At 45.9% G+C, this 23458-nt stretch overlaps 1 protein-coding gene across 1 annotated transcript in view; it reads left to right on the plus strand.

Moving 5' to 3' along the window:
* Positions 1-14409, plus strand: part of LOC112556329 (uncharacterized protein DDB_G0271670-like) — a 48848-nt gene extending 34439 nt beyond the window's left edge. The window contains exon 3 of the mRNA XM_025225202.1: positions 11156-14409. Coding sequence (XP_025080987.1) covers positions 11156-11397 — 242 coding nt within the window. The 3' untranslated portion in view covers positions 11398-14409. The remainder of the gene's footprint in view (positions 1-11155) is intronic.
* The last annotated feature ends 9049 nt before the right edge of the window (positions 14410-23458 follow it).

Here is a 23458-nt window from a genome sequence, read left to right on the forward strand (position 1 = left end):
AATAGCGGAGCATGATCGTAGTCCAAATCTGACAAAATACACTTGTCTACACAGACTCCAGCTCATTGATTATTCGTATCATAGGTTTGTCTACGTCTCGTAACAGTTTGGTGCTTTCTTATATGTTGTTGTCAACTAATAATTGAAGCTAATAAGTTCAGTATTCTGCAGTCGGGTTCCGTCATATCAAGCATGACAACACAATGAGAAAATAAGATTACAAAGACACTTGGTTTAGGCTGTAAGTAGCGATCTTCTTCCTTGATGAAGATCTCACTGTCGTGTGAAAGAAGTCTCTTCCTCTGAGTTTGGTTTATGTTGGTTGGTTCATGTAGTTCTTTGCTTATTGAACTTTTTAATATGCTTTGTGTTATCTCACCTCTATCGTGGTTTCTATCGACAGCTTGTATTAGTTGGATACAATTATTTTCGCGCTTAGTTCTATTATAGACTTCGAGAGAAGTTTTATACTTTAAATAGCTATGTTGCCAAATGTGGATATATCTGCTTATCGCTATCCTCGAGGAGCTGAGAGATAATTACGCTATGGTTAACTAGTCTATACGGTCTGAACTTGTGCGAAATATTGGTTGCGTACGTCACAACCACGGTGGATGTGTCTAGAGGTTGCAAGGTGTATGTAAATATTTGAGCTTGTCGTAGTACGGCCAATGCCCTTGCAAAGTTTAATATCAATTTTGGAGAGGTGGGGAGGTAGGAATATTGAAGGTCGGCCTCATCATGGTAAGAGGATTTTTTCTTCGTGTGTCTGCTATAGCAAAGATTGCGCTAGAGTTGTCTAAACTCAACACGGTTTAGACTCTAGACCGAAATAAAGATGTATTTTCGGCTTACCAGGGTTCTTATGTAATACTTTCAGCTCTCCTCGGTGATTTCGATTGCAGGTTCTAGTCGTTCGTCTGTATTCTGAAACGTTGCTGAACAAGTTCGTTCTAGAGATATTCAGAAATAATGGGAATACTCTGCACGGTGTCTCTGCGATCATTATGACGATCTCAGGTCCACAAAGGTCTAGCACCTGAGTGACAAAGCTGGACCCCAACCACAACCGATCATACGATCCGCCAATTCGTGTGACATTAGCCACATTCCTACGTTCCACCTGATACAGGCTGGCTGTGCTTGAGAAATAAATCACTCGTTTGCTACTAGAAACAGTTATTGCGATCCGAATCGCTGGACTCGCAGCCCAGCTGAGGAAGGGAGCAAGCGTGACAGCAGTGATCTTTATAACTCTGGGGGGTTGTTTGAAAAATCGCTCAGGCAACTCGTGGCTGCTCCTGGGTCTCACTGGGGTGGAAACTACGTGTGAGGAAGGCGGAAATAGTGCAAGGATCAGTTTCACTATCGACAGTTAGATGCCTTGACGTCGGACGAGTCAGACCTATGAGGCTCGTGGACACGAGGGAAGAAGTGTGTCTGGGCTGCGGGAGAGCCGTTCATCTAAGCGCCCGCTGTTGTTACTGGTGTCCGTGCTTACATGTGCGCGGGCCAGGTTTGATCTTCCATTTGCATCTCTGTCAGCCGAACTGCTCTTAAATGATGTATGATTCATCCTCATATGTTGTTCATTTGAGCTTTGTAGAGCCATCGAAAGGTGCTGCTAACTGCTGGCAGTGCGTAAACACTATTAAGACGAGTATCTACAACCAACGTAACATTTCCTCTATCGTCCCGAGTGCAACTCACTTGTAGGAGAAACAATAAGTCGGAGCATAGAAGAGATGTTAGTATTATGCCTAACAGCGCAGGTACGTATATATGGGATTGAAAAGTGATAAGATTTTTAAGTTAGTCATATTAATCATTTTTTATATATAGGTATCATTTATTTCTGTCGCTATAGGTATTTCCTATCTTGTTGTATTTTTCTGGGAAATGAAATTTTATCAGCCTGGCAAGAGGGTCTGGGTTCTGTTTGTTCTTTCTCTCGAGCGTACCCGTATGCAACCATAGTCCAATAGTATGGTATGAGTAGCCGCGGGGGTAAATGTGGTCTATCTCTTACGTACAGATACAAACCCATATTGTCGACCGATGATACGCTGCTCATGAACACGAGCCGATTTTTGCAAAGGATAATTTTAAAACTAAACTGTTTTCTGAGTTTTCATAATCACATATCCCACATTTGAGTCGGGTTTCGAGAAGATAAACCCAAAAAATATTTACCCTTTGCATGACAGTGATAGAATTCTGTTGTATCAGAAAGTTATTTTGCGTTCAGTTGAAGGATAAGTCATATCAGACACAGATCCTTATTGGTACAGGAGAACATGAAGCTAATGACGACACGCAGTCAAGTGGAAAGGCCAAACCAGGGCTCGCCCCTTCCACACACTGTTCTTTCATGGACAGAACAAATCATCGTCACTAGACTGCAAAATGTTCAGTTTGACGTATGGAGGCTAATGGGTTCTGTCATGAGACGATGCAGGCCTAGTCCAGTATAAGTCGGGACAGGGAAGCGCGGAGTGCTTGTCGAGTTAACCATAATCGTCACGTCCAGTTAGCCCTTTATTAGAGTGCGTGAGGGAAGTCCCGGATCCTATAACCGCATGACCTAGCCATCGCTACGACCGCTACAACCACATATAGATGCATCACCTCAGGTGCGCTTTTGCTTTCTATAAACAACTATTGGTTCCGATACCAATTCAGAGATGAGTCCTAGTATCATTAAACGATCGAACCATATATTCTTCATGTGGGAGAATCAATACCTTTTTTACTTTGGAAAACCATAACGGCTCACGGGTTCGCATACAGAAATGTTTATTTTATCACTGTCGTCCACAGAGTTTCTAAGTCAGTCCGAGAGTAAAGAACATAAATCGGATATTGCAAGGCATGTGCTACCTCATTGTAGATAATGGCAATTGTGAAGAGGAAAGAGATACAAACAATGTTGGACACGAGATTAAGTAAATATGACCTGAAGGAATTCGGTCGTGGCTACAGAACTCTGTATTAAATATTCGTTTGTGAATGTGGGATAGAGGGATTCAGTAAGTATAACACGCGTGTGAAGAACCAGGTGGGTGACAGTGTAATTGTTTGCTTCAATTATAGAGCGAAGAAATGTCTAATTTTTTAATATTTATATTTGTGGTTAGGTCCATTCGTTTTCGTGGTTTTTGGCTTGAGCAATGTGTTTAAATTTTAACGATGTACCTCTAAGGCTTCCCAAATGTAGAAAAGGAGACTATCGCTGTCATACAATAGTTGCATTTTTTTCCCCTTCTTATAAGCTTAAGAGGGGATTTTCAAGTTATCAGGTCGACCAATAACCACGCACATGCATTCATGTTATACCAGCCTGCTTGCGGTCACGCGAAACTTATCAGCTTGAACCATCCTTATAAAAAATGCAGTATTAATTAAACATAAATTCACACACGTTAGTTCATAATGTCCTTTTCAGATTTGTGACAGCACTGAACTTTTCTTTACAAGCACCTGGGCAGACGAGGTCAAGGGGGTATTTTTTAGAAGACGCGGAGAAGACACACGCAATGCATCTGGCGAGTGGTGATATATTTAACTATAGTTTGCTCGGTACTTCGCACAAAGATTAGATGTAATAATATTAAATATTTTCCTTGATGTCTTATTCAAATTATGATCTTTATTTTGAGCAACACACTTTTCCTCTGTTCAACAGTGTCGTGTGCCAACAGACGTTCTCCCACCACCGTTCTTTCTGACCTGAGTACGAGCACTCACTATACCGCAAAGCATTAACATCATCAGTAAAAGTTAACGATGAGGGCTGGGCAGAAGCAAAACTATCGCTGAGGCCAACTTCTTTCTCGCCCGAGAAAGACACAAAAAACAGAACAGACTCATTATAACAAACCCCGGGCATAGTCTTGACTGTTGGGTGTCGTACAGCAAAGCTGTACAGACAAGACGCATACAGCGATGTCAGGTTGGGTCACTCCCGTAAGCTACTAGCTAGAATGCGCTGTATACTGCAACCAAGGTCACTGGCGGTGCTCTAAGTTTACGAGCAGCGACAACCAGCGACGTCCACGTTCGAGCTTACAAACAGCCGGAAACGGTGCGACGAGGGCGAATAAAGGGCTGTGCACTTGTACGAATCGGGATCACGGCGAACACGTCAACTCGTCCGCAGCACCCAACACGAGCACGGGCGTGTGTGCGTGTTGTTGGGCACAAATGAGATAGTGAGTAAGATGGAGAGTCAAGGTGTCGAGCGGGATCCAGGTTTCTTTGTTGTAGAGTTAGCACGTCGCTACTCGAGTAGATCACTGTGCTGTGAACTGAAAACTGTCATGTTCTTAGCCTGTCGTGTGTAGACAAAAGTGACATTGTACAGTTCATTATATAGGCGCACAATTGTAAAGAATAGGCAAATAAAGTGCTGTCTACAAGGTGTACCAAGGAGGAAACGGCTCGTAACACAAGTTACGGTCACACCTGAGAGTTATGGACTTTTGTCCTGAGGAAGAGACGTAGCAAACGAGTAGTTAGCGTGAGAGAAAAAGAGAGAGAATAAATGGGATCAGGCATCACTATTAGCATGGATGTGATATTAACTTGTGGTTCAAAAAGAAGGAGTTTAACTTGCTCAATCATTCGAGTCAGCAACAGTAGTCTGTGCTATTTTTAAAAAGTGAAAGATTCCTTATCTTTTGTTCCACTTGCACCAATCAGAACCATGTGGTGGCGATGTAACAACGATACGTCTAAAACAGACAGAAGATTGCACTTTGTCGCATTAAAGTTATATCTTTCATGAGACTGAGCTATATATTAGCTCGATTAGGCTAACTCTCTGAGCAGAGGCAGTAATCAATAAGAAGAGCTCGCTAATGGAGTCAAATGTTGATACGAAGTTAATTTAATTATGACATGTCTCGTAATATAAAAATCGTGAAAATTTTCATATAATTCTGTATTAAAAAATTATTAGAAGGTGATATAAACGAAATAATATGTATACTCTTTCGCATGTGAGCGCATTTAAGCTTGTGCAGTGATAGTCAACATCGTTTTAATTGACTATTTTAAAATTTCTTGATATGTGAAGACGTCCTCCTATAGACAGGCAGACAAAACGAACTATTTAGATGAGGAGTGATGATTTTAGAGACTCTACGCCTGATGTACGGAAACCAGAATACGGTATGCTACAAGCCCCAGGCGCAGGCTATTGGCATATAAATCTAATCTTAAGCAAACAAAGTTTTATCGCCTAACCACATCCTCGGATACTCTAAGAGAAATCTTCTGACTTCCCCTGTACACGCTCTACCGAACTAGGTTACTGGCGGTTGAGTGTAACATTAGCAGAAAGCGTACTTGGCACCACTCACCAGTAACCCCGAATAAGAAACATCGAGCGCCTCAATGAGAGTCGGAAAACAGTGGGCTAAACGACAATCGCCTCCCCATGGCGCACGTCAGCATTCGTGGGGACATAACGGGTTCGCTTAGTGCGACATAAAACCCGCTAATAAGGTCACAGTCCGTACTACGCGGGTGAGGTGACCTAGCCGCGCTACTCACGTATCTATAGTGACGGGTCACGAGGCTAACGGTGGCGACTCGGACTGAAGCGCTCTTCCTGTCCAGGCAGCGTCTACCTAAAGCCACCCTCTTCTACGATTACGGCAATGCCAGTAACCCTCGAAACACCCAACGTTCCATGTGTCGTGCAGAGACTATCCACACACAACTGCGCGCATCTGTGTTTGTCCCCGCTGCCGCCAACAAGAGCACCATGAGACTGAACCTATAGACCTGTCTGAATTCGAAAGCAGACCAGCGCCGAGCCTCCTCCACTCTTCGGATGCATCCTCTCGGGTGTCCCAGCTTCCACCACACGTTTCCAAAGGCCCCGCCCGAAGACACCAAGGTGGCAGAAAAGCGAGTTCTCCTTGCTGAGGAATCTACTTAGCGTCAGAAGCTTGGCCCTCCCACACAAATGTGCCCTGCTCATCCTCTCATCATCATCTTCTTCTCGTCTCGTTCTTTATCTCGTCCTTGTCATCGTCCAGTGCGGCGGATCTGCCGACTCGCCGTGCTCGGACAGTGCTCCCAACGGCCTCTTCCCCCTGCAGGCCTGTGCGAGCGCCAGAGTAACATGGCCAAGAAGACATGTTCCTGTCTCGGCCCGCGTGTCAGAGCTGGCTGGTCAAGGTGTTCAGTTCGCAAGTCCATCCAGAGTTCTGGCGCTGGACCAATGACAAGGTGACCCTCATCTGAACTCTTGGCGCCGACATGCTGGGCTGCTGTACATGGCTGAGGCATTTCAGTTGCGTCAACCCCTTGCAGTCAGAGCCTGAACCCAGAGCTCGGCGGGGGGCCGTTCCTGAGAACCCACCATGAGTCGGTGGAGGGCGTGCAGACCTCTTATCCGGAAGTTGCCAGCACTGGGGTGGAGAACAAGGAGTACGCTTCCTCGTCATGCTCGTTCTTGTTCATTCTGGTTGGAGAGTCGGAGACTTTAGTTCACGCAGTGTGTTGTGTCTGTGTCACATGGAAGCTTCGTGATGTGTAATGTTTTGTATATTGGGAATATTTTCCTGTGGCCTACATCATTGCCATTTTCAAAATACACTTTCATCTTTTATAATTTTTTCCACGCTAAAAATGTAATTTTTAATGGTGGGATTGGAGGGTAGATGTAGGCTTAGAATAGTGCTTCCGTGTTACGCTGTCTCACTTACACTCAATTTCCTGTTTTACTTCGCGTTCACGATTGGCTAGACTGGAAGGAGCGCGGCTCATGGAACGAGAACTATGCGCGCCTGCTATACCGGGGGGCTACAGGAGTGTAGCGTCCTGTGAAGAGCTGTGCTGAAGCCCTACTGACATAGTGGCCTGCCTCCCGCCACACACCGCCCCCCTCTTTTGGTTCTAGACTCGCAGTCTGTAGAGCGTCTCCCGCACGCAGAGAGAGAGAGCGCGTGTTCTGGAGTTATGAACGTTCGCCGGTTGACTTGGCTGCGTCACAAACTGGCGTGTTTGCGGCGTGCGCTAGCCGCACTGTGCGTGCGCGCGATCTTTCATGCTGGCCTTGAGCCCGCGTGACCCCGGGGCCTTTTCCCATCTCCCTTTCCTCCTTCCCATCCCAACGTTGTTCGCCTTAGTGCACTAAGGTGCAGCGCCTAAGCTATGGTTAATTAAGCTTTGCATCGAGCGCTCTCGAGGCTGAGGTAGTGTAGTTCCCTCTCCTTACTTTCGCCATCTTATCGTCGCCCTCACTAAGGCGTGAACGGAAAAAAACGGCTTTAATGTTCCCCCAGCTTGGACTAATTTTCTCCTTCAACACCTCCTTTCTCCCCACGGTAAGTGAGCCTTGATTGGTCTACACGGGTGTGACGACCGGTGCCCCCTCGCAAGGAGGATAAAAAGGTCAGGAAAGTCAAAAGGTCGCAGGGTGTGCTGGCGAGGCTAAAGCGGTCAGTGGCTGGACTACAACAGAAGATATAACCGAACAGATGGCCCATCTCTCCCTTTCTCCCTCCATACCTCTCCTCCCTCACCACGTTTTTCAATGTTCGCTAGCCCACTTTCTCAACACTGTTTCTTATCCGGTAACCATCTTCCGACGGTCAACTATGGCCCGGTGAAAATTAAGGGTGGGAAGGAGAAGGGTGAGGGTCAACCAAGGACGTCGGCAGGTCAGTTTCGTGAAGCTGAAATGTGAGGGCAAGTTGTGTTGGGGTTGCGGGGTACGATGCAAAAACATGACCTGACTGACACGGAACCTACGTGGAGTCAGGCCCGCATCGCCTTACGTTGTGCAGCTGCATGAGAGGTCGGTGGCACCGCATTAATTGCGCAATCCACTGTGACATCTTCCGATGATAAACCTTCTAACCTTCGCCCTGTGGAAGTGAACGGCCGTACATGTACAGGAATTGACCGCTATCACCTAGTTCGACATCGCAGGGGAGGAATGAGAAGGAAGAAAAAAAGAATTACCTTTCTTCATCTATCCATGGCCGGGAAGGGGGAACCGAGTCAGGCTCAATATGTCTCCTCTGACACTCAGTGTCTTTGTAGTGTTCCTCAGATGTGGAGAACGCGGAGAAGATACTGAAATAAGAGCGCACTCTTGTAGAAGAATGTTGTTGTGCAGTACGTGTGCATGTGTTTAACATTTATGGCATCTCTCTCTCTGTGCTGAATGTGTCATAGGTTGGGTCCGCATGTTATTTTTGCACTCAAGGTGATGCGTGGCTGCTGTGCGAGGGTCTGCAGCACGAGAGTTTGTAGAGTACGAGGCAGCGGGCACATGTAAAACTCCTATAAGTCACACGTTTGAATTGTTTTGTGTTGTTTGTTTTAAGCCCATTTCACCTGCATCGCATTTGTTTTTTTATTGTTTTTTTTGGTCATTGCGTCGGCGATGTTATGACAGTGCGGTGATGAACATTCTAGAAAACGATCGGACGAGGCAGAGTGATGCTACTTTCACACCAGTTCCAGTAAAATTCTTCAAAAGAATGTCATAAATTGATAGAAATACTTTGAATTCGTATTCGGCCACAGAAGTTTAGACAGTTTTCATTGGTCACGTTATGGCCGGGTCTAGTGGATAAGTTCTTGAAATAGTTTCGTCGGAGAATGAGTGGAAACTGCTCAGCCTCCGCTGCAGACACTTCCCCTCTCATGCTCCGAGGAAAAGTGTGTCAAGGCGGGTCGTTGGCGCGTGCCAGTCACCTGACTGACCTACACAGCATCAAGGCTCGTTTGCTATGCAAAGCTTTGCGCATGTGCAGCGGCTCTTGCGGTGGCGTGGATGGCTTTTCATTGGCTATAAGGTACCTGGAAGGTAGCTGCTGAATTAATATGCTATGAGTACTTTTAGCGGTGTCGTAACCCAACTTAGGAAGAATCAAAGAGCTGTCGCATCGGCTCATTACAGGTTGGTGAAGCAGTGGGGGAGGGTGGAGCCGGAGTGGTAGGTAGAGAATATTGGTCTTTTTGTGCGCGCATCGGATCCGTGGAAGTTTTTTTGATTCGATGAATCTGTTAACATAGAGGAGGGCCCGCCGCTTGCGACACCTCTAAGGACACGGGATAGGGTTGCGTGAGAGAAACGCTTCGCTGAAGTACGATACGGTTCGCCTGACTGACCCCCCCCCACACATCACACACTTAAAAACCAAGAAAAAGGGTGGGGTGACGGCGGGGATATAGGCTTGAAGTCTGTACAGTTGACTCGCCTCGTGGCCCCCGCCGACTCTAAGAGGGTCACTAACCTGGCAGATTCTCTTTGTGCTGCCCCTTATCCCTCCCACCTGACACTGAAGCACGAATACATCCCTCGGTATCCTTTACCGTTCGCCAATAGACGGAGTTGACTGACCGCTAGGGGGCGAAGAGCGCATAACTCTTCGACGCCGAAAGGTTATCCGTCTTCCTGTGCGTGCTGGGCTGATTGCTCGAACGTGCGCGAACATACTCGCTCTCTTTTTGTGTGGATGTTGCCTTACTGGATGGATGGCTACATCTTGTTTGCACGGCTGATTAAAATACAAAAAGTCGGCGATAACCTTCATCATGTTTCTTATCAAAGAGATTTAATTTTTGTTTCTGCCAACACTTTTGAGTTAGTTGGACATCGTCAGTGATTTAGTTCCCCCCCCACCTCTTTCTATCAGGCGTGTCGCTTTGCGAGGCAGCGCGAGAGAAGAAGACGGGAGGAACAGAGAGGGACTGGCAGTCATTATAAGCCATTAGTCGCTATCCGAGTTTAACGAGAGCAGAGCTGGTTGTGGTCTGAAGGTTACTGGATGGCCGCGGGTTACTAAGGTCATCGCTTCAGGAAAGGTCAAGCACTAGAGATTCTCCAGCTTTTCCCTCCACCACCTGACAGTGTGGCAGCTCCTCCCTCGTTGCCCCGGGGTTGGCGCGAGCAAACAGGTCCGTAATAATAGCGCAATGGGTGGGGGGAGGGTGTGGAGAGAACCAGATAAACAGGATGGACAGCTCGCTTCACACAACAACAGGAGCATTCTGAGCCACGACTTCGTTCTTTAGACGCATCGGGCGGCCGGCCATGCGTCCCCCTTGTTGAACTGGGCGCCCCGGTAGCGCTCGACACCACGGAACTAAGCCCAAAGGTTCGAGACCGGAAGTTTGTTCATCCCGCAACGCCCAGTACCGTTCAAAGAGAGGGAGAGAGAGAGAAAAAAAAATCCTCTGTATAGAGAGATAATATGACTACATTGAGATAGTGTTCATGATGATCAGTCCTCATCGACATCTTATGCTTCCGGCATCCCCCATCTGTTTTCTTGACCGCATCTCTACATCATCCTCCGCCGCATTTCCCTATTTTCCCTTCCTTCCATTTTTCCCGGTCAGGAAGTTCGATGTTGGGTTAACAGGAGAAGGAGGCTGAAACACTGCAAAAGCAGTTGAATTGTTGGCGTGTCAGTGGACAGAATTTTTTTAATTGGTTTTGCTTCACAAAACGTCCAGCGTGAAGAGAGTACTGTCCCTTGAAAAAAAAGGGGGGATGGGACGTTTTCCGGTGTTTGGCAAATTTTTATGGCCAGTGTTCCACTGCTTTTGTTTTCGTTTTTAGCAAAGTTGCCACGAAGCAAACAACATGATTTCCTCAGTGTGCGTCAATGTTGACGCAGGTCTGTCACCTGGTGTACAATACGCAGGAGCAGGCGGTCCGCCAGAGAGCACTCGGTACTGGCGTAATGATGGGACTCGCTGTTTGTGGTGGTGGTCGTCGTCGCCCATAGTGGGTTTAAGTGACAGTAAAAAAAAAAAATCCGTGTTTCTGTCGCATCTGGCCTCGGGCACAATGCCAGGCTTGAGTGCGATCGCTTTTCACTGACTGCCGCGGACAACGGTAAACAGCCTCCCTGTGCCCTCCTGACAGTCTTGGACGTCAAGTACACAGTTTTGTTTTGCTCCGCTGCAGGGGTTGGGGACTTGTTTTCATCGTGCACCCACGTGTCTGACCGGAAGTAACCTTAGATGGACTCAATGTTTTTTTTTTTACTGGTTACCTGTACTTCTGTTTTGCTAAGCTATCTTCATCTCATTTTCATCCTTTATTTTATTTGTCTTTTCCTTGTGTTCAACAATGAAGACAACTCATTATCTTTGTTCTGTTTTGTTTTGCGTGCAGGTTACGTGGGTCTGAACCGCCCTGACGTAGTGGACAGCCTCAACTCTGTCGTGCAGCAGCTGTTGCAGCAGCACGTTCGCGTCTCCCGCCCTGATGACGTCATGCACTACTCCCGCCTGCTGATGTGTCTACCGTCGCTGTACGGCATCAGTTCCAAGATGGTTGAACGCCTCTTCTGCCGACACATCAACCGCAACACCGACATGGAGGTTTTGCTCAAGGAGCTCTTGCAGAATCTCTAGTCATCGCTTTATCAAAGCGAGGAAAAAACACACCGAACGTCCAGAAATAACAGACAGTGTGCCCTCAGGCCGTGATTGACTGCCCTTACAGAGTGGACACTGGTGGCGTTGCTGAGCTGAGGGGTGAGACCTCGCGAGAGGTGGCGAGAATTGCTGGCAACGAACCATAAAACTGACAAGAGATGACCCGATGTTCAGGGTAACTTGCCCACGGATCTCATCTGCATCGACTGCATTGCACAGAATCACGATTTCATTTCTGACAAAGGATACAATGGTTTATATATGTATATAAAACTATGAAGACACATGGAGCAGTTTTTTTCTTTGGACAAATCCGAGTCATAATAATTTCTGCAAGAGGGAAGAAGCTCCCCTTCCCTCTTGTTCGTGGACAGACTGAATGTGAATATGCATCACTTCCTGTAGCAAAATGGATGACGAACATGTATGAATGTAGGTGCCAGACTATTGTTGCTCTGTAAGGACTGACTTGCCGGTGTATGGCATCGCTACATGACACTAACTCGTGAATCATGCACCACACACTTCCGGACACCTCCCAGCTTTTTTCAAAAAAATATGGAACAGTCTGTTTGTCGAACAGCTAGTAGATGTTAGCAACCGACTGTGTTGAAGAACCCTAAACTACTTTCCTGTATACCCCTCAAAAAAATATCTACACCCACGTGACATTCCCAGCCGAAAGGAATTTGTTTTTACTCTTATTTCCAACTTTGAATTGGTTTGGCTACTTTAACTTTTAATGTAAAAGTCGAGATTCAGACAGTGGTCTGCTAAGAAACATCAGATGTTCTGATGCAGACGACGGTGATCGCATCCCGTCCGGCCTGTCTGGTTTGACGCTCAGTAGGTTTTATAGAAAAAAAGTAGATGACCTGTCAGTTTGATGCGTGTCGCTGTAATCACAGATTAGTAGGACCGTTACCTACCCCTGGGTCGTGCACTTGACCAGTCTGACAGGGGCTGGTGTGGCTGGAGGGGGAAGTAGGGAGGGCAAAGGTTAGCAGGATACAGAAGAGTTTGATCCGGAAAGAGTGATTAGTGTTGAGTGTGTTTTGCTTGTGACAGTTGCTGGTCCAAGTTGCTTTTCAGTGGAGGGTACACGAGGGCGGCACTCACCATCTGAGATTCTTGCGATGGGCGAGAGAAAACATGCCAAGTGTTTTATGTGTGTGTTTGAGAGGGAGGATCGATTGGGGGAACAAACTTAAGATACGTAGTTGAATGCCGGTGAGACCCCTGCCACGGTTGTAATTTAAAGACGTGCGACTAGGCACCAAAAAGCTAGCATTTTTATAGTAGCATGTTATAAAATCATTTAAAAAATCGGAGGGGCAGGTAGCATATACACGTATCCCGCACCATCTCCCCCACCTTTCTGTTTATACAGACCTTCCGCTTAAATCTTTTGAGCCGTCGCATGTATTTATTGTTTTGCCACTTAAACCATGCAGTCGTCAAGAGGATGTGTGTGTGTGGCCAGGGTGGAGGGCTGCGAGAGTTGCCTGCCCATTATCACCAAGTCTCGCCCACTTCCCGCACGCTCCACGAGCGCGAACTGTCTTGTGTATATATAGTCTGTCATCTCATAATATGCATTTATTTATTATTTATTTATTTTTCAAAAACCATGTAAATCTAGCGGACCAAACTCCGATGTGGGTGTTGTTCATGCAGACTTTCTCGTCGCTGTGTACAGGGGCTTTTGGGTGTAGAGGACAGTGGGGGGTAAAGCAATGCCAGCTGCACCAGCTGTTGTAAAGATAAAGAGGAAAGAGAGTAGAAATACAATGATGAGCAAAGCACTTACAAGCGGCCGTCGTGTGTAATATGTAAACATCGAACGAAGAAGGGGGATTTGTAAGTCTTTAAAAAAAATTGTGGGGTGGGGCAGGGAAAGGGGATAAGTGTAAATCCAAACCAGCTGATGCACTGACCTCCATTGGTGTGCCAGCTGCAGACATGTAAGCCCCTTGCCTCCAGCGTCACTTCCTGGTTGGCCTGCGAAATTTCAAAACGATAAAGAAGAAAATCGAACTGCTTTGCCGTCCGGACCACCCTTCAGCTTCCTTAGAAAATATATACATCCCTTCCAGCCTTCCGGACCACCACCCTAAATTTAAAAAAAAAATCCCCATCGCTTATTTAAAAACTGATTCTGCTGGCTCAGTGACGTCACGTAAAAATTACCCACGTGCCCCTCACGCACACACATACCGACATGCAAGCGTGCGCAAACGCAGGTGTATTCTCATTTTTATGACATATTTGGACGTTCTCAACGTTTGATACTGACAGCAACTTGCCGTTAAAAAAAAAGAGAGAAGAAAACGGCGAGCTGGTATTCATTATAAACAATAGTGTTGCTTTAGTATTCAGAGCGAAAGTGTGTCTGCGCGCGTGTGGCCTCACAAAGTACATACGATTGTTCTCAAACTCCACTTCAAAACTGCCACCATTATTATAATCTATGGCTTTCAACATTCGAAGCATATTGTGATGATCATAACTACAAATTATGCATCAAAATTTATCAGAGTACTTGTATGCACATCTAGACAACCTAACTTATTTCAGTTTTTTGGTTTTGTTTTGTTCCTTTTGGTATGTGGTGGTCGAATGTTGCTGATGCTATCGTCGCGGAAGTTGAAATAATATTCATGCTGTTGGACGTGAGAAATGAAATGAATAGCATGTTCATCGAGTTTTCTTTTTTTCAATATTTCTTTTGCTCTCAACCTGGAGAAGTTCTGTTGTGAAAAGATCTGTCAGAAGAACAGCTTGCTGTGGTCGAGCCTCACTCGGGGCCGACTTTGCTTTCAAGCACTGGAAGATGCTAGATGTCACGTGACCAGCAGACACTTTATATACATATTGTGTGCATATATGCAGTGTTTGTGTGCCCGAGCGCTGCGTGTCAGATCTAAGTGTTTCGTAGACAACTAAGCAGGAATAATTTATTGGTGAATAAATTAATTAAATGTGAAACAAGCATTTACTTGTATTTTCACTTGTGTGTGTGTGTGCGCGATGTGTTGTAGGCTGGTGTGTGCCGTGCAAGCAAGCTATTCTAATAAACTTTTCCATTTCTAACAACTAGTCACCATGACACAACATGTCGACTGCATAACTACGTAAAGAAAACAACAACAAAAGCACACGTATATAAAAGGCTGAAATGAAGGAAGGTTACAAATTTATTATTATACTAATCTCCCGCGTGCTTGCACACACAGAACAACAAATTATACAGTTCAGGTTCGAACATGAACACGACCCTATAGCAACTGCTCTCCAGCCGCAAAGGTCGGTCAGGGGCATCCGCACCCCACCCATCAGCCACGTCGCTGGACAGCTGCGTCAAGTGGTGGTGGTGGTGATGAGAGGCACTCGTAAACAAAGTATACATGACTGCTATCGAAATAGTAAACGGCTGCACAGTTGCATAGCTGCATCCTGACCACTATTTACATTATGCATATAACTAAATGTAACATTTCTACAACCCTAAATTTGCACCTATGGACTAAAGTCTGTAGTTGTACTATGCCTTCAGAAAAGTTCGGGGGAGGGGGAGTCTGGGAACCAAAAGACAATCTAGAAACAACAGCTCTCGAAGATCGAAGTCTGACGGTCCCGGGAACGCCAAAGAAAAAATAAAAAATTAAGTACTACGCCAATAGCATCTCTACCACAGTAGCTTCCACACTTTCTTTCTTCTTCCTTTTTTTTTTTTTTTTTTTTTGCAAACGACGCAAATTACAAATCACTGTTGTTGCTAGCGCCGACTCCTAATCGACATGCGCGTGGGCGGATGACTGCACGCGGAGTTCGCCTCGGCTAGTGACATCCGAAAATTTCTCGACAAATAGTAAATATATTTACCTCGAGCTGGTGAGGGCGGGAGATTTTTCCCACAAACAGTAAATAGCGAATATATTTAGTTTACGGTGAAATCTCTTTGGGCGTGGAGTGAGCTGCTCTTGCTGCCCTTGTTTTGCGCCGCTGATTTGTGGAGGAGGCCGCCATGCCATCAACCTTTCCAGTGTCCGGCTAAGCAGGTGATACCTTCCCCTGGTCTTCTGAGTCAGACTTGAGAGCAGGGCATGTTGCAAGTGTGTTTATGTGTTCCTCGATTTCTTTTAAAACTAAAAATATTAATGAATAAAAAATAATGTACATGAGTAGAGAAAGAAAAAGAAACAAAGAGTAAATATTCATGACTGGATTCTCAATGGCTATTGTCCTTCCCCTTTCGAAAAGGTCCTGCATGATTGGTGTAAAGGACGCACAAACCCTTGTGGATCAAGCATGGAGAATTTACCGGTACTGTAGGTCGATGCATCAGATAAAAATTTGCCGCAGCTGCTTTGCGGAAAAGGCCATTCCTAGTAAATGCTGAGATAATCGTCTTTCTTACGGCTGAAAATTCCGCGAATTTTAGTGAAACAGCCGGTCTGGCATCTGCCTGAAAAATCATGATCAGACACCGCTTGCTCGTTTTGCAACGAAGCTTTCAGACTTCGAAACCAGTTATGGCTGGCGAGGGAGTGAATGACTGGGATGAAGAGAGTGCTCTCTGGGTGCAATGCGTAGTTGGCACCGTGCTTTCCAGACTTAGTTAATGGAAAAACAGAAAAAAAACAAGCAAACAAAAGTCACCATCCTGTTACTGTTTAGGTGCTTGGTAAGGACTTCACAGAAAGCGGATAGGTGTACCCGCTGACGTCAGGGAAAGGGATCAGCTACGGAAAGACATGTGACCTGGGATCGTCGCATGCACAGACCAGCTCCAAGATGGCGCTGCCGAGCCGGATGTTGGCCTTGCCACTTCCGTCGTCTTTGTGGAAATTGCGATGGAGCAAGAGTAGACGCCCTTGGTTCTCTGATGTCGTATTCACCAGCACACACACACATACACGCGCGCGTGCATCTTTAAACCCAGGCGCGTCCACAGTACGTGCATACACATATTAACACAAACGCCCCTGTTAGCAATATTGGAGATAAAATAATACGACTGAAGGCACTTGTCCTTAAAAACATCAGGGTATAAACGGTTCCTACTCCTAAAACATTTGCGTCACAAAAACATGGCCCCCGACTATGGACAACGGAAATAATAAGAACTGGCAGAACAGCAGGAGTGTCACTAACCTTTGTTTGTGACATCAAGCGACTCTAAAGCGGTGTTCAGTGCTGAGTCTCATAGTGACGGATTATTTTATAATTATTACTATTTTTACCAGCAAGATTTACTGCGAACGTTGTAAACACCATCTGTGTCTGCGTGGATCTTCTGCAGTTGTTACAGTTGCTGTCTTACATTCAGGGCATCAAGTTGTTTGTCTGTTTATTTGTTTTAAACGATAAACCTTCACTAGGCGGTCTCCAAAACAGAAAAAAAAAAGCGAGAAACCGTCAACGCACGCTGTTTGTTTGTCTGTGAAAAAAAGGTGGGGTACTTCACGCGTGGGTGCCCACTACCCGTACCAGTCCCCGTTCGTGGGCTTGAGAGAATGCAAACAGGAACTGCACACGCAGAGGGTCAGGCCTGAAAAACAAAAACAGCTTCCGTATCGCCACGTGAATGCACGCGCACGCGGAGCGCATAGCGGCGCCGCATCGAATAAAAGCGTGAAAACATCAACCGCCAGATGCATGCTGGTAGGTTTTTTTTGTTTTTTTTTTTACTGCGCACACCAGCGGGAATAACTTGACTGATGCGACCTTGGGAGCTCTGGAACATCGGTTATTGTTCTGTCTTTGGGTGGGGAGGGCGAGGGAGAAGATGTAAAAAGGATAGGATGCTGTACTGGGCTGGTGGGGGAGAAAAATCTCAGCCACGGGAAAGGCTGGGAAGTGATGAAGATGACGACGATAATAACGACAATTTTCACGCAGCTTATGAGGACAGGCAACGCCCACCCTATCCCCCGCTGTCACCTGTGCATGCCGGACGTGCAGCTGCCTACTCTGCTGGCTCCATCCTTCATCTTCCTCAAGCAGCAGAACGCAAGGAAATGCGCATTCGTGACTATCACGTGACGTGTGCGTGTCGCTTGTTGTCCGCCGCGACAAGCCCCACAGCGACGTGTTGTTGTTATTTAAGCCGCGGCAAAGATGCGCTGGCATCATGTAATCCGGATCGTCACCTCAGGAAGGCGTTAGCTGGCTGGCGTTACGTAATCCTCGACCAGACTTGTCGCACTAGCTGTCACTTCCCGTTGAAGTCGATGACCTTCAGTGCACCACATCCTTCGATCACTCGATGGCTTAGTCACCTTAGTGTGATCCTGTCGCACCGAGGGACTTCAACTGGGCGTAGTTTGAAAGCTCAGTGACGTCACCAGACGCCATCTTGGCAGACCACAAATGTGATGAGGATGCTAATTGAATGTGTTGATGGCTGTTCCGTTACGTATGCTGAATTTCTTCCTCCTAAAAATCGTTCGACCCCCTGCTGAAACACCACCTTGCCGTGGTCAGTGGGGTTGCATGTCTCGATGATCCTTAGAACTAGCTCCTGGCAGTGTCACCCATGTCGGACAGACCAAGAGTGGTCCATTGATCTTCCAGGTTGTAGAGGGTTGGGCAATGGACTAATTCCCACGAAGGGGACTAAGTAAGTAAATTCGTTTGAAATATACGTAAGGGACATCGTGATGACGAATTCATCGCAAATTCGCTGCTGCCCTCTGCGTCAACTACCAAGATGGTTGGCTGTGCTGCCTCAGCTACAACTTACTACTTCATCTCGGTAGACGCAAACACTATACTTATATTAACTCCTGTATAGAATGAGGAAGAGGTACCACTTCCTATTTATCCGCTGGACAACTCAGTAATCCGCAGAACGGACAGTTAAGGACATTAGTGGGGTAGGACGTCCTTTGAGTAAGACCTTTGGCTTGTACATGGGGTACTCTAGACACAGTGGACCACCTCTATTCATTACTGCCTTACGCTACTGAGCTATCGAGCTGCGTCTTTTTTTACGAATCATTAATTACTAATAAGTAAACAAATCCTTTAAAAATTAAAGAAATCTTTTAATGTTCCGACTGTGTGGAGGTGAACGTGACAGTAGTGTGTGGTCTGCATGCTTTGGTTGCACGTTTCATGTTGATGGAGGCAATGTCCTGCTGCGGGACTGAATAGAGTGGTTTGACATGCAATCGGGCCCAGCAAAACAATCCCTCCGTCCTCTCGATCGCTTCAATGCTGATGAATGGGGCACACTTGGCAAGACGGTGTCTCCCGAAGGTCAGCAAGTTCACCTGCTGGGGTCACACACGCAACAAGATGGAGTGGTGGCGGAGAGAAGACACAGAGTTCACAACATCGTCGGTAACACGTGTGAAGGAAGAGCTGCTTGAGTTCTTTTGATTTGTGCCGCTGGACACAAAAAACCCAGATAAAACAGAACAAATAGAGACCCAGGACACAAAACCAACAAAACAGCAATGAAGGACTTACTTGAGTTCATAATACCCGGTAAGAGGAACAGTTTAAGACGATGTCATCAATGGATGACGACAACAGAGATGACAACGACAGTGTTATTGTATGCATACACTATACATTATGACCACACACTATATACTATACACCAGACACTATATACACTACTCACTATGTACTCCACACACTCACCGTACAATATACACCACATACCTAACACCACACGCATATACTATACACCAGACACGATACACTGTATACTATACAAGTATACAGCATACACCACACATTACACATACTATTCACCACATACCGTAGACCACACTATATAAATATACAATATATACATTACACTTCATACTTACACTGTACACCAGACATTATACATCATATGCACTATTCCCTATATACCATACATCGCCTAAAGCGCATGCGCAGTCCTGTACCGCACACAGGTGAGAGTATACATGCGTATGTCACTATGTGTATGACCAGTGAGAGCTAGGACATTAATAACGATGTACGTGTGAATGCGTGCACAGGTGTGTATGTTTTTTTCATGCGTACGTTTGTGTGAACGTGCTTGTTCATGATTAATGTGCGTTGTCTAACATGTAGCAGGACACTAAGTACGTGTGTGTGCGCGTGCGGACGTGTTAACGATCCAGGAACGGGTCTCCACCAGTCCCGAGCGCCTGACGGACAGGTGAGGCGGGGGAAGCAAGCTGGTGGAGGACGAGATGTGGCGTGCACTGGGTGGACCTTCTCCCGCCGCCATAACTGTCGGCGCGAACCTCTTGCCGTCGGGATCGGATTACAGTCTTCGAGGCCAGCGACTGAGGTCAGCGGGCAAAGAATGCCATTTGTCTCTCGGACGGCCTTTGTGGCCATCGACTGACACGCCAGTTTGCTTTGGGTTGCTTGAAGTGGGAGGGCGGCGATGGGTCTGGGTGCCCATGGGGCTTGAAAGGCGTTGACCGAGAGGTTTCATCTAACGTGGGCCCTTTGACTAATTCGTTCGTTAGTGTGTTCTTGACCTTTGCGCGCGTGCATGAGTGTGTGTGTCAGAGTGAGAGAAATGTATACTTCTCGTCTTTTCTCTCCATATCCCACCAGTTCTCTGAGATCAAGCTCAACAATCATTCATCCCATCGACCACCTGCTACTTCCCCGTAGATTCTGAGGATCTGTCGCTGTCAACCCATATTTCAACCCGCCGTCCTTTAAAAGACACCCGATTGGTTCCTACCCCTAAACTTTGAACCGACTGTCCTCTCAGATGACTGTCCTCTCCTTAACCTAAACTCAACCTTGACCTTATTGCCTCCCCCTAAATAAGGCACTGACTCTCATGACCTACTCTTGTTTGGATCCTAACACTAACATTCTTTCTCTCGAAACTCTCTTTTTCAGTTTTGAGCGATTTCCACATTTTGTTCACACATACCTCATTTCAGTCAATACTATAATAAATCTTTTTGACATTGACATAATAATAATAATAAGGGACTTAACAAAGCACATTTCCTTGCTTATAAGTTCAATGTACTTTACAAACTACAGACATAAAATTCATGTAACAATTATACAGACACAAACCATGTTAGCAAACAAATGGACAGACACACATCCACAGGCGTATATACATCAGAGACTCACTTTTCTCGAAAACAGCTTTAATTGAGGGCGGTACCCATCTATAATCCTCGCCGCCTTACCTTCCCCAATCCTCTGTGGTGTGAGATACCCAATCATCAACTGGGTCAACTGCAGAAAACTTGCTGCGCCAAACGGGTATCGAACGACGGGCATCTAGTTTTGGACTCCATTCAGTGCTCTATTTGCTTTTTCTTTTTTTTTTTGCATTCTGTTTTGTTAGCCTTATCTATTTCTATGTGCGTTCTACCTGTCATCAGAGATGATGTAAAAGGCCATGGGAATTAGATAAACTCGCTGTTATGCTTCGGATGATGTAAATGGTTGTGCCTCTTCCCAATGAAAGAAAGAGTTAACATGCAGAAATAAATCTGTAACACTTGCTTGCTTGTGTAAATGCTTCTGAGCTTTCACGGAAAGGGTTGATGTGCTGGCGTAAGCCGATCGTCTGGTCTCGAGCGGTTTAACGAGATCCTCTTCACCTGGCAAGGTCACGTGTGAACGTGCCTCAGCAAAACATCAAGGTCGCAGGTAACTCGACCCACGTGCGCACATACCAGACTCGAACCCAGCAGCTCTACAAGCCAGCACACGCAGGCAAGGACAGCCACCCACCCAACCCACCCAAACACGCACCTACCCCCACACAAACACACTCGCACACACACACACAAACTGACATAAAAGATGAAGTAGCATCAGTTTCCACTACTGAGCAACCTCTACCCCACCACCAAGGTAGCCTCTACCCCGAGCTTTGCCACCCACGACGCAAAATGCAAAATTTCTGAAGCGACGCATCTACCTTTGTGTGGAAGAACCATGTTCCGTGCATTCATTCATTGGTCCGTTTGCCTTTTTATTTTCTTTTTACTATTTTTTCTTTCTTATTTTCTTTCTTTTTTGGTTTATAGGCAAAATGAGATAGAATTGTTGAGAGATATCTTCAGCTGCAGATGTTGAAAGATGTGTAATTCATTAAATCCTTTTAATCTTTTACAAAATCAATGTCTTCATCTATCAAGTAGAAACTTCACCTTTTCCTTCTTTGTTTATCCTAATGTTAGGGATTTGAAAATCCTATTAGTTGTGTGTGTTTCGGGGTGGTGGAGTAGAAAAAGTCACTTCCATGTCTGCTGAATAGCTGATATTTTTTTTTAAGTTTGGAGAAAAATCAGTCTGTGGAAAGATGCATCTTGCGTCGACGGTGATGCCAACACGTTCCCGTTCACAACGGTCTTCATGTCCTCTTTCTTTCTCTCCTAGCGACTGCGTCCGGTGTGAAAAGCCAGACTTTCATTTCCTTCTGGATTCCACGTGATCCCACCATCCATCTGGGTGGAAATATTAAGTCTTCGTGCGTGTCTTGAATGGTGTGTGTGTATACAGGGATGGCTGACTTGCCGTGATATACCTTTAGTTGCTAGCTCGGCATAAAACACCAATTCCTCCCCTACCCTTGTGGGTGAGTGTGGGTGAGTGTGTGTGGTTGGGTGTGCGTGCGTGTGCGCTCTTTCATGTACCAAAAACATTTCATCAACCTTTTTAGGTATCACTCGATTGTCCTTCACCTTAAGCCCCCGAAATGATCGCTTTTGTTCCATTACGATCACATTTACAACAAGCGCGGCTCCACCAAGGCCAGTCACAGGTGGACAGTGAGGCGTAACGTCTGCTGACCCTTGCACCGCCATTCTGGCTCAGGCTGCTGTGACGTCGCTGGACCACCGAACCACGCGAAACATCGAATGACTTGCAGACCTTGACGGGTACTGACATGTGACATCATATACTTATCTACTGAAGGGAAACAGCAGAGCGAATGACGTAGTAAACCGGAGGAAACCGGTACTTGACATTCGATAGCCAGTTCATGGTGAACCGATATGTTCACTGAAGCGTGCCGTGAGGGCTTTTGTGATTTGACAGCAAAGACCGACAGCTTCCCAACGTGTGCCGTGTACGTTTTTAACGCCTATATACGAATTACACAAACGTGAAATTGAGCTCAGAAGCTGGTATGTTAACAAATGTCGAATGCAAAAGCCTCATAAATAACATTCGTAGTGGGCCGTATAACACTCTTGTCACGTGGCACCGCTCTCCTGCGCTGAAGCCGGATTTTGCTCCTGGAACCAAAAAGCAAAATCAAACAGCACACACACCAAAACAAAAAATCCCTACATATGCATATTTCGTAAGAGGCCGTAAGACGTTGCAAATTACAGAGTAAATATTTTTTTCCATTATCTGTTGGTATCAATAAAAAAAATATGGAGTTTTTTGTAAAGAAAATGTAGCGCTGTCATTGTTTACAAAAATGCTATGTGAATTTCAAAGTTTTGTGACCTAAGCACACGTTGGCTGATTATGACGTCAGTCAGGCCAACAGCCAATGCGGGAGCCGCAACAGTATTCTAATGAGACAGCCGTCCAATCAGCAAGCCCGCTTGGCCTTGCAGGAAAGGAAGTAATTAACCTCTTTCATAAACTCGAGTGAGAATCCCGATGTAGCAACAGATTTCGCAAAGGGACTAAAATGATTTTGTTTGTTTTGTTTTGTTTTTTGTTTGGTTTTTTGTTGTTGTTGTTTTTATAATTGCTTTTGCGCGATTTCGCATCTTTTAAGAAATGAAATCTCTGGTTTGAAAATAATGTTGTACTCAACATTTCAGAAAACGTCCCGCACAAATCAGTCGATTTTGTTCAATGTCATGCTCGCTATTCCCCGTTCAGGGGCTCGCCTTCATGCTTGCTGGTGTGCACATTCGTGAACGTGTCGAGTTACTCGAACTTCCTTGAACCAAGGGCAACGAGCGATGTGAAATGCACGTGGGCGCACTTAACTGGACAAGAATGCGGATGGAAGATTATCTGACTGTAAGAATGGGTTTCCTTAGAATGTCAGTAGCATGAA

The sequence above is a fragment of the Pomacea canaliculata genome, linkage group LG2 (genome assembly GCF_003073045.1).
Source record: "Pomacea canaliculata isolate SZHN2017 linkage group LG2, ASM307304v1, whole genome shotgun sequence".
NCBI lineage: Eukaryota > Metazoa > Mollusca > Gastropoda > Architaenioglossa > Ampullariidae > Pomacea > Pomacea canaliculata.